This window comes from Jaculus jaculus, chromosome 2 (genome assembly GCF_020740685.1).
Source record: "Jaculus jaculus isolate mJacJac1 chromosome 2, mJacJac1.mat.Y.cur, whole genome shotgun sequence".
In the NCBI taxonomy this organism is placed as follows: Eukaryota; Metazoa; Chordata; class Mammalia; order Rodentia; family Dipodidae; genus Jaculus; species Jaculus jaculus.
In genome coordinates this window covers 20762508-20775226 of record NC_059103.1, presented here as the reverse complement: position 1 = coordinate 20775226, position 12719 = coordinate 20762508, and the positions used below count along the sequence as shown (strand labels likewise).

General features: G+C 39.8%; 1 protein-coding gene across 2 annotated transcripts in view; it reads left to right on the top strand.

The window, feature by feature from the left end:
• Positions 1-12719, top strand: part of Atp9b (ATPase phospholipid transporting 9B (putative)) — a 226118-nt gene that overhangs the window by 86133 nt on the left and 127266 nt on the right. For both annotated transcript variants that reach the window (XM_004662637.2, XM_004662636.2), the window contains exon 9: positions 5722-5802. In XM_004662637.2, coding sequence (XP_004662694.1) covers positions 5722-5802 — 81 coding nt within the window. The remainder of the gene's footprint in view (positions 1-5721; positions 5803-12719) is intronic.

Genomic DNA, 12719 nt, shown 5'->3' with positions numbered 1-12719 from the left:
GCAGCATTAATATATATGTTTTAACATTGGGTAGTGCTTTAAGGACAGTTTGATGAGAATAATATATGCATTTAGCCAGACAAGAGCAGGCTTTTATACCCCTAAGGCTCATGACCTCCCCTGCCATAGGCTTTTGATTAGGTTTTCAGTACCTGGCATGTATTCCCTCCCGTAGAGTGGGCATCCAGTCCAATTAAAGAGCAGTTGGTTTCCCCCTGAGCAGACGTGTCACTTATTGTACCCATTTGGTCATTTGGCCTGTCTGGCCAAAGTTGACTTCTGTCTCCCATAGGGCTGCATACAGTACAGCTTTTTCCAGCTTTCAATTGGCTGGTCTACAGGGAGAAGGTTTTCAGCTCAGCACCAGCTTGATTGTTCAGTGACCTTGCTGCCCATGCATGTGAAGTCTTCAGCAGTAGAGTCTTTTCATCTGTTACTCAAGGGAAACCAAGGGCCTTCATCAAGGCACTTTTAAATCACTGGAGGAAACATCAAGTAGATGGGTGACAGCAGAATGGGGCAATCTCTGCTGTAGTCCTCAGATGCTGTCTGATGACATTCTTAACCTTTGTGTTAGTGGTAGCAGAGGTCTGCTAATACTTTCCAAAAGTATTTACCTAATATTTGCAAGGGTGTTAGGTCAGAGGTGGCAATGAATGACTAAAAAAGAGTGTTTGGTTCCAGACTTGCAGTATTAGTTGGAACTAATCAGCCAATCAGCCTGTAGAATCTTAACACAGGAGTGACTTCTCCCCGACCCCAGGAACCTTAGGTCATAGCAGTATTAATTGCAGTTCAATTTCCAAGTGAGAAATCACTATTAAACAACTGAACGTTATTAGTTAATTCTATCAGTACTGCTCCCTGAACAACTCTTTTCCCCCTACCAATTTAAAATTGCTCTCAGATAGTTGCAGTTTAAACTCACCATTCAGATGTGAGAGTGCCTGCTTTCCATACATTGGCCCAGTGCACGTTGGAAATAATTTCCCTCAATCTGTTTAACAGCTAGCAATATAGTATGTCTGCCATATACATTTGATTTGGGTCAGTACTGGAATGTTTTTCCTCCTGTGGATAGCTTTCCTGTTGTGCACAAGGCTAGTCTGCTCCTTCTCTTTATTTATCATACCCACTTCAATTTGTCATCAATAGATGGCCTTTCAGGGTGAGAAGATGGCCGTTAGCATTTATAATACTTCAGTTATTGAGATACTTACTCCCTGCTCATGCTTGAACTCATAGAAACTCACAGATAACAAAGTCCCATCATTTAATTCAGCCTGCTGGCCATGTACTGTGAAGGCCAAACAACTCCTTTCCGGCTGCCTTCTGTAGCCTAGCCTAAGCACGGTTATGCTTCTCCAGCCTGGGTTGTCTACCCATTGCTTCTTTCTCTGTTCTTTCCTACCCTCACCCTGCTTCCCAGCATACTTGGCTTGTTTTTGTCTTTTTCATGTTGCAAAGTAATGCTGTGCCATAACTCTCCATTTAGGGCCCCTAGCTGCTTACAGTGCTTATTACATTTTCATCAGGTAGATACCTTACAACCTGTGTTGACTTTCTTGGTTCCATATTTTCCTTATGTCCTTCATTTCTTTTTCTGGTGCATATCTATATCCTTGAGAATCTTCCATGACCAGTTGAGAAGAGAGATTTTGAGTGATTAGAGAACCAAAAGATTTTTTTTTTTTTTTGCTATTATATTTGGGTGTTAGGCCCACCCACTTTCCCCCTGAAAATCTTCCAAGAACCATGGACTATAACCTGGCAGTGGGCAGCTAGGGAATGGCCACACTAAATGATAATTTTGTAATAGATTTTATTAAGAGTAGTAAAAAAGAAACACAGATTTAAAATTACTACAAAGAATTTGAAAGAAAACCTAAACATAGCCAAACAAACAAGAGTATGTTGTTTGTGACTCCACTTACAAAATTCTAGAGAGCAAATCAGTAGTTTATGAGAGTGGAGATGGGGGAGATGAGCTGTGCATAATGGTAATGTTGAATATCATGATTATGATGGTGATCATAGGTGTGTGTGTTTGTGTGTGTATGTATGTATGCCTCAAAATGCCTGAGTTTAAACTTTAAATATGTGCACTTTATTACCTATAAATTATACAGTAGTACAATAGTGAAATTTTCAGTGTATTATTGTCTGTAATCTTGATTCCTTTGTTGTAGTTATTGGAAGTCAGTCACATTTTACTATATTCAGTTCTGGGAGGATGTTTTCTTTATTTTTATTAGTTGTATATGGGTACATATGTGAATATGTTTTTCAAAATATTTAAAGTATTATATATTGCATATAATGCTTTTACATTTTTATGGTCACTATACTTGAATAGTAAGTACAACTGTATGGAGTAATTATCTGGTTAGTGAAAACAGTTTGAATTTTGATTTGACCTTAAAACAGAAAAGAAGAAAGCTTAACTGAATCTCTTGTCTATTAACCAATTTGAAATTATGTTTTCATAAAATTGGACCTATTGTACACAGATTTCTTTCATACAAAAGAAAGCTCTGCTTTTATTGTAGACACAGGACAGATAGTTTAGTTTGTCATTCCATAGCTTATGGTGGCCTTACTTGTCACTTGTTTTAACTCCTGTGCCCATGAGTAATGGATTTGGGGATGTTTTGTATTATATTGCCAGTCATGTTCCCCAGCTTGTGACATTGTAATACAGAGTAGGTGAACCTAATATGTGCTTGACTTTTCTTGAACCCAGGATAATCACCTGGTAATATTTGCCAGTTCAGCTGCGTGCCCAGAGAGCTTTAATGTAGTCAGAGAATTGAGCTTCAGGGAGTCCTGTAACATGGCTGCATAACCATGCCTGCAGTACCAGACATGGTCTCTGCTTGTTGCTGCTGTGGGTGGCTACGGTTTTCAGGCACTATGACATTTGGGAAATATGTTTTTGGCTTTTGTGATCAAGCACTTTTATTAACAACCATAAGGACCCAGTAATTTTCAATAAATCGTGACTTGCTGATTTATTTCAAAAGATCCATATAGCAGTAAACAATACCATTTACATTTAATTAGTTTTATTGAACAAAAGGCAATTTTATTTGTAATGAAACACATGTTATGATTAAGGATGTATTTTAATGACCTTTAAGTAATGTGAACAAATGTTGCCCTTGACCTAATAGCAGAGGCTTTCCTACATTATTGAAAACTTCAGAATGATTTTTAAATTATCATGAAAAGATTCGAATGACATTCTCATTATTATGCTGTTACTCAGTCATTTGCTGTCTAATATGCTAGAGAAAATGCATGCTTCTCAGTGCTCATGTATGGGCAGAAATGAGAATGGTTACTAGATCATTCTTCATGTTCCTGAACCAAAATAAAGTCTGTGGTATGAAAGTTTCATGTTTTGAAATTCACCACGACAGTGTAATATTTAAATGAGTAATGCTCAGCCTTGCCTTTTCTACAGACTCCTTTCGCTGCTTATTAAACATTCTGGCAGTATTATCAGAATTCTCAAGTTACTCTACAACCTCTTTCTTCCGCAGACTAGCTTGACTTAATTAACTTGTAGGAAGTTGTCCTTACAGCCTCTGTAGTCTGGGCTGCAGGAGTGGGCCATGCTGTGATGAACTGTGGTGCACTCTTTGGCCAGCCTCTTTTCCCTTGAAGTCGCTGGGAACTGGAGAACTAGTCTCTCTGTTTCCTGTTCTCTGAAATGTTCAGAAATTGCTTTCACAGTTGTATGTGTCACACACTTGGAGGTAGGCAAGATGGTGCTGTCTTTCTGCCTGCGATGTGATCATTTCTGCTGGTAGGTATCCTGGGGCCTGAGCTCTTGAGAATGCTCCTTGGCTCCAGAGCTTACTTGGAAGTCATCCTGATGGCAGTGATCACACAACCTGGAGCCACTTCTCTGTTCCCCTTTGTCAAATTTGATCCTTGTGATGGTATCGTCTATGGATTTGTTTAAATAATATTTTGAGAATGTTTTAGGAGATGTAGTTTTGAGTTTTCTCCCTTTCTCTACTTTTAGAAGCATCATGTTCTCTAGCATCTAGAGTACTTCAGATTCCTACTCTAAACCTTGATCTCAATCAAAAGAGGTGTTATTTTTCTTCTGTCAGTAGTTCAGAGGTCATGGTCTAAGGTTGGTGAAACAGATGTGTCAGCTTTGACTTGTGACATACCATGGCCAGAAAAGGAGCTGCTTGGCTGTTAGTTCCTCAGTTCCTGGCCTACTGCTGCCAGGAATTCAGAAGCCTAAATGGCACACTGCCATTTATGTTTCATTCATTCACAGAGCCACATTGAAGGGTGCTTATAATGAAGACTTTTTTTTTTTTTTGAGGTAGGGTCTCATTCTAGCCCAGACTGACCTGGAATTCACTATGTAGTTTCAGGGTGGCCTTGAACTCACAGTGATCCTCCTACCTCTGCCTCCCGAGTGCTGGGATTAAAGGCGTACGCCACCACGCCCGGCATAATGAAGACTTTTAAAGAGCTCAATCCAAAGCTAACATTCTCAGCATAATTTTGCAGTGCTTTGTAGCACTTAACAATACATAGTAGTGCCTGACTCCTGCTGTAGTTCCTCGGGACTGTTGGGTTCCTCTGATTTCAGCAGGTATGTCTTGTACCGTTTTAAACCACACTCATCCACTATGGAGTTGGTTTCACAAATCCTGTAGTGTCACAGGTAGTAGTGGATGGACAGAGTCCATATAAGCTTAGGGGCTTGCAGAGCTTGCCAAGGCAGTATGGGCATGTCCCTTTAGCAAGACAAAAAGCCTTTGACAGCCCTGAGAACAAAAGTCATTCCAGACCCTCCTTCCTCATCCCACTCCCCTTCCTAGGAGACAGGGTTTTCTTGTCACAAAATCATAGGTTTAACTTGGAAATCTTAAATTTTGTATCCTCTATTCTTCCCAAGCCTTTCACCCACAATCATATGCAAGAAAGACAAATGATAGTTTTACAGGAAAACATTTTAATGTAACCTAACCAGGAAGACATATTATGTTTCAGAATATGAAATAAAGAGGGAATTCTGACTTTTCAGACATTTTCAAAATTTCTCTGCATTATCCCCACCCCTTCCATTCTAAGTATTTGTCTTGTGTGTGGGCTAGAAAAGGTCCTTTACTTTCTGGACAGTATAGCATTCAAAGTGCTTTACCTTAGGGGTGTGTTCCTGGCCAAAACGGTGAGTGTAGACTGAGAACAGGTGCGTGGTTTTCAGATATATGTCCCCTCATAGAATAAGCTCGTGCTGTGAGTCTGAATTTATCATTTTGCCTTTTAGGGAGGTCTGAATTCAGAGCCTGTCCAGGTTCGTGGGCTTTCTTTGAGCCTTTCCCTGATTACACATGACCCTGCTCGTAGCCCTGCCGAATAGGGTCCTGCATAGAGTCAGGCCCAGCACTTAGGGAACCAAGAGCCTAGTACTCCACTGGAGGCTTTGATATCCTGGGAACTTTAGGCCCCAACCTTAAAGGTAAATTTCTGGATTCGTGTGATTGCCTCATTCTCCCAAGACGTCTTGACACACTAACCACTAGGCAGAGTGAAGAGAAAACACTGTCTGGTTATCTTCCAGAAAGGAAGACAGTAAAAAAATTGCCTGTGACACATAATGTATGAAAAACTGTAAGTGATAATTGAAAGATTTTAAGGTCATTTTATTTATAATATTGGAATTAATTCCAATTCTCTGTATTCCAGGACCTTTTTTCTATCAGTGCTTATGTTTATGCTCAGAAGCCACAACAAGATATTCACAGTTTTGAAGGAACATTTACCAGGGTAAGTTAAATCTTTTCTTCATTATAAAAATACTCATTTCTTATGTAAGTTAAAGGTAGTAGAGCTTTGTTTTGAGAGAGTAGTTCAATCTAGAATATGTTCACACAGAAGCTCTGAACAAAAACAGGAAAAGTTAGAAAATGTGTACAGTTCTTAGAAGTTTCATAGCACATGAATCTCTGAGGTAAATTCAGTGTAGATTTTCTCATTTGTACTATATGTACAATTGAGGAGATCCTTCACCTAAAGAATGAGTCTCTACAATGATATAATTTAGCTAATTCAGTTTTGACTTTGGATAATAGTATACTGTGATATTCCCATCATTTATAGCTTTTTATTATCTAGCTAAATAAATTATGTATGAATGTATGTAGTTCATACATACATACATATATTATACATTCTTTTATATATCTATCTATATGTTTTGGTAGTAGTAGTAGTACATACATACATACATACACATATTTGTACATTCTTTTATATATCTATGTATTTTATTCCATATGTTTTTTGTTAGGATATTTTGGTAAAACTGGAAGCCCCTTTGTCCCTTATCACTAGGGTTAGAAGAATTAAATACTAATAACTTCCTTGTAATAAGGAATTTTAATACATGATTGTAGTTTGCTTTTAATTAATGCAAGTATTTTGAAAAGATTGCTATTGCTTTGGTTATACACAAAGTTCAGTAAGCCATTGTTATTTGGAAAAGCATAAATGGATTTTAAATTATTTGACAATTAATGTGTAAGTTATGGGGATACACAGTGAGAATACCTGTGAAGTGGTCAGAATCCATGGGAAAATAGACATCACTTTGTAGTTATTTCCATGCTGCATCCACAAGATGTTCATGTTAACATAGGAGTAAATGTGTCTGCATGACCTAGATCATGAATTGAGTTCTAAGTGCTTTCTGTGTTTGTACAAAAATATTATGAAAAAAACACATTTGACATGTTTGTGGTATGCATAGATGTGTGTGTGTGTGTGTGTGTGTGTGTGTGTGTGTGTGTCTGAGACTGATGTCAGGTATCTTCCTTGATCACTCTTCACTTGTATTTTCTGATGCAGGGTCTCCTAGGCGAACTCAGAACTCACTAGTTCACTATTCTAATTAGCCAGCTTCCCCCGAGATTCTTTGGCAAAATCCACTTCCCAGGGTCTTGGATTACTGGTGACCTATCATGCCCTCTTGGTATTTATGTGGGTTCTGGGGATATAAACTCTAGTTCTCATGCTTACACTGTGTAGCAGCTACTTTCTTGTTACTAGGACAAAATACTTAACCAGAAGCAGCTTATGGAAGGAAAAAGTTTATTTCAATTTACAGTTTTGAGGCAAGGTCACCATCATGATGTTTGCATGACAGGAGCAGACAGCAGTGTCGGACAATCCCATCAGCAAGGAGCAAGTAGGAAAAGCTAAAGAGCATTAGGTGGAGTTTAACAACACCTCAAGACTCATGCTAATTGATACACTTTTTCCAAGAAGGCTGCACCTCCTAAAGGTCCACAAACTTCCAAAATAGCACCACTAACTGGGAACCAAGTGTTCAAACACATGAGACTGTGGGAGGCATTGTGTACCTACGAAAATGCCAGAGCACATGACTACTATGTATTTTATATTCATAAAGTTTAGATGTCTTGTCAGAGCATCTGCCAAACACACACACACACAGACACACACACTTAGGATCTGCAAGGCCAACTCACTTTCATTGGAAAAAAATCATACTGGCTCCAGACAGCCTACAGGACAAAGCAGCAATGTCAAAAGCCTTTGGGAAGAAAGTAGTGGCCCAAAATTCTCCTCCATTAAGATTGTCCTTCATGCTTCAGAGTCATGGAGAGCCAGGCTTCAACATGCAGGGGCGTATTGCACTAATGAGCCTTCTTTGTTTCCTAATCTGAAATACCATTTTATTTTGTGTATTTCAAAAATAAATGAGGCCTTGAAGATCCCTAGATACAAAATTACACAATGAGTGCTCTTGAGATATTGGCTGTTGTTAATTGATAAGTATGTAACAGGGAGTATATTGTTAAAATCAGAGGTAGGTCACTTCTTCTCAACACACCAAATTTAAATGTTATAACTTCTAAAATTTCCTCAAAATTATTGCTATAACTACAGATGTTCTAAACTAACTTGATTTTAATGCACTGAAAACTTAGTCATGAGCCTATGACTGGGGTGGTCATAGGTCTTAAGAGGGAAGCCATGCGATTACTATTATTTGACTAAATGGATATGTTGGTTACCTACCAATTGCCCTCTCTATATATATGCTTATACCCATAGGATAGTCGTGTTTTCACCATTGGTTAAAGATGCTTCTCTTTGCAGATGGTAGTGACCACGGAGGAGGGTCAAGACTCATAAAATTGCTGAGAATAAGTTACTCCGGAGTATTTATTGCTGAATGTGAGGGGCTGAGGGAACAATGTGGAAGAGGGGATGGGCAGAGTACAGGGTAGTGATGTGGAACACTGTCATCCTGGCATGATATACCTGTTACATCCGTGGCCTTATAGTAAGTGTTGTAACTTGCACATGACCCACACAGTACTATGCCCATCAGTGTCCTGTCATAGATGATAGAGGACATGAGGACCCCGTCCTTCTCTGAGGAATTGTAGGCAGTTAATGGTGGCTAGGGGAGTGGGAGACGTTTTCTGCTGTGGTAGGAGCAGTGTGCGTGGTCAGTAATCTTCCTTCTATACCCATGTGTTATATAGTTACCTTCACGTTGCTGAGACAAACGTCCAACCAGAAGTAGCTTGTGGGAGGAAAGGGTTTACTTCAGGTTTTCAGATTCCAAGGGAAGCCTTATTATGGCAGAAGAGGCTGAATCACTTTATACATCCACAGGAGGGAGGCAAAACTAACACCAGCAAACATGAATAGCCAGAGCTCACACTGGTTCTCAACACACCTAGTGGGGCTGGACTCAAATGTACCCCCAGTGTTACCTGCTGTGGCAGGGCTGCACCTGCCAAAGATGAAGTAGGAAGCTTAGTCAAAAATACTTCAGGGGGGCTGGAGAGATGGCGTAGCGGTTAAGCGCTTGCCTGTGAAGCCTAAGGACCCCGGTTCGAGGCTCGGTTCCCCAGGTCCCACGTTAGCCAGATGCACAAGGGGGCGCACGCGTCTGGAGTTCGTTTGCAGAGGCTGGAAGCCCTGGCTCGCCCATTCTCTCTCTCTCCCTCTATCTGTCTTTCTCTCTGTGTCTGTCGCTCTCAAATAAATAAGTAAAATTAAAAAAAAAAGAAAAAGAAAAAAAAATACCTAAGGGGGCTGGAGAGATGGCTTAGTGGTTGAGGCACTTGCCTGCAAAGCTTAAGGACCCAGGTTTGATCCCCTAGTACTAATGTAAGCCCAGATGCACAAGGTGGCTTATACATCTGGAGTTCATTTGCAGTAGCTGAGGGCCCTGGCATGCCCATCCCCCCTCTCTCAAATAAATAAATAAATAAAGTATTTAAAAAATAATACCTAAGGCTACCATGCACATACATTTACATTCAGACCACCACATCGTGCAGGCAACACATGAGCCTTTAACTTTACCTAACCAATAGATGAGATGAGGACTTCAGGGGATGGTTTTCAGCAACACCAATCTAATCACAGTGAGTTACTAATCTAAGAATAAAACAAAAGTGGGAATGGACCTGAGAGTATATGAATTACATATACTTCCCAAAATGATAACCAGCTAAAAGTTAGGAATGGAGAGGAAGAAATTGAGGAGATACACTGACTGCTTCATTAGTAAAGGGTGGAATCAGAGACTTTACATAATGCTGATGAGCATAACAATAGAAAAATAAGTGAAGATGAAAGAGCCAAGTTCTGTTACTGTCATTGGTCAGAAGGTAATGACTATCAGAAATAAACCTTACCAAAGGGCAGGGAAAGTGGCTCCATGGTAGAGTGCTTGCCCAGCACGCACCAGGCACTGGGTTTGCTCCCCTACACTGGAAAAAAAAAGATTAAACATTAAGTAACAGTTGATCAATTCATCCAGTCTCTCTTTTAAAATTAAATGGATCAGAAAAGCTAAAATAATGATCAAGCAATGATATACTAAGTAAATACCAGTAAATAGGGAGTACAATTTCCAGTGTTGGCATTTAACAAAATAGAATCTTCTCAGTCGAAATGGAATAAGACAAAGACACAGACTATGAAAATGTTGGAGTTTGTAATATACTTTAAAATTGCATTCTCACATGAATTCAGCTAGCATCCCTCCAAAAAAAATGCTGATGAAAAGAATCAAATATTTCATGCAGCAAGTAGAAACAGAGAACCAGATGGATATTTCAGTAATAATCATAAATACACTAAGTTGTCCATTGTAAATGTGGCGAATCTTAGACTGAAATACAGGTAGGTCTCTGTATCTATGGACTCAACCAACTTAAAAGCAGAAATGTTAGTGGAAAAATGTGTCCACACCTTTATATTCTTATAAATCTATAAGAATAGATCCCACCCCAACCTGTTGATTGTATTGATGTACTTTACTGAATGTACAGGGCACAACACCATTAGTCAATACTTCACTGCACTGACGAGTACTATTGAAAAAGAGTAATCACACCATGTATAATTTTCAAAGTCTCACAGAACATGATCAAGTATTCTAGAAAACCTGATCTCATATATGATGAACAATAAAAAGATTCTGTGTCTAAAGGAAGTGGCAGACAGATCTGGGATTACACAAGAATACTTTATTGGAGGACTTACAGAGATGACAGCCAGGCAGGTGGATCTTCATGGTCTGGGCCTGAGATATGGGGCTGATGGAATGCTGAGGAAAAAGTAACTTTACCAAAGCTAGAACATCACTGGTTCATCTCAGACTAATATCAAGGGCATCTGGCATATTCCCGTCACTAAGCGTCCCAGTGGCCCATTACAGACCTGTGTGTACCGCTTCAGTGGTTTTGTCTTTTGCCATGTGCTGGGAAAGTATTCAAGAAAAACCAGCCAGAGCTACTTGGGCATTCTTGGTCTTGATGTTGCAGGGTGACTTCTTCACTAAGTATATACAGTTGGGTGGGTATAATACAGGACTTGTATATTAAATAAAATGAAGTCCTATATACTCATTTATTAGAGCAGTGTGGAACTATAAATAAACAAAATTAGATTATCAAAATAGCACCAGGCATTTTGCATTAATATTTAGAAACATCTTAGCAACTCACATTCAAATACAAATTGTCCCAATGCCCCATTATAAGGCAAGTATTATCAGACTATACAAAAAGCAAGGTCCTAATATATGGTGTCTATAAGAAAGCGCATAGAAACCACTTACAGTTTAAACATAAAACAGAAAAATGTACCCTAGGCTAGCACTAAGTAAAGCTGGAGTTGCTTAAAGCAATATCACACAAAGTTGGCTTCAGGAAATAATGAAAAGGGCTAGTTTTTGCAATGATACAAACCACAAGCATTTTTGTACCTGTGAACAGAACTTCAAATGCATGAATCACAAACCGTTAGTACTGAAAGGAGACCTAGACAATTCCTTAATGACAGTCGGAAATTTTAATGCCTTCTGAATAATAAACAGAGAAAAATCAGTGTGTCTACCAATCATAGGTCCAGTGACATTCATGAGATGAATTGTCTAAGACTGGAGATACACAAGAACTGCTAGAGAGATATGGAGGACGTATGAAGTGCTGGTAGGCTATAGCAGGGCTATGTCCACACATCTCAAGCACATGGACCCACAGTAGTGCTTAGTGCATGGAAAATTCAAGTTTTGCTTTTTGGAACATTGAGGAACTTTTTTTCTTGAAGATTCTTTATCTGTCTGAATCCACAAATGGAGAGTCTTAGGATACAGAGGACCAGCTCCATGTGTCATGATGTGCTTTTCACAAGTGGACATGAGGTTTTCTCTGTCCTGGCCAACCAGGAAGAAGACTTCCCCTCACTAGTACTAATCTCCATTTTTTAAGTGCATTCTACATGTCCTCCTCATGGTGGTTTTGCTTATTAGAAGGAGAGCTCGTGAGATTCCTGCACTGCCAGCCAGCTATATTTTCTTAATTAGGTCAGGAAAGCTGCAGTACATTGACAGCATGTAATTTCCTTGGTGCTCTAGATTGACTGTGTCCCCAGAGGCTATGTGCTAGAAACGTGATCCTCAGTGTAAAGTATCAGGAAATGGGACCTTTAAGAGGTGATTAGACCATTGTGGCCTTCTGATGCAGGATTGCCACTATTGTGGAAATGGTAGAGTTGTCGCAGGAGTGGGTTCTGGTGAGACAAAGAGGTGGGCTCCCTTCCCCTCTTCCCATCACACATGCTCTTGCCTTGTCATGCTTCCTGGCATGTTACATGCAGCAAGAAGGCTCTCAACAGATACAGACTCTAGAACCTTAAAACACATACAGTTCAATTATTTATAATTTCTCTAGCTTGTGGAATTCTCTTTCGCGCAGAAAATAGACTGAGAATCTGGATCTGAACAGCTTCCATCTTCGATATGAATTATAGCGTCCCCACTTGTCAGCTGGCTGGCTGTCCCTGGCAGAGTGTTGCCTCTTCCTCAATCTTACTTGTTTTGGAGTCTCAGGAAGGTGAATCAGAAAACAAGTGGATTATTCAGAAATGTTTGTTCTTTCCTGTTCACTGCCAAAGAGCCAGTCTTGAGGAGGCCTGCCATCACACACACATACAGTAGAAGCCTAGGTGGATGAAAAAGCAGAATGAGGACAGACCCAGTTCTCAAAAAGAGGTCTGTTACTGTGCCCTTCCTCTGGCTGCACCCTGCCGTGTAATTCACTACAATGAGAGTGTTGAACCTGACCATAGTGTAACAGAGGGGCTTTGTGGGGAGGCCCTTCCACATGCTTTTAGTTTTCTTTTTGAGG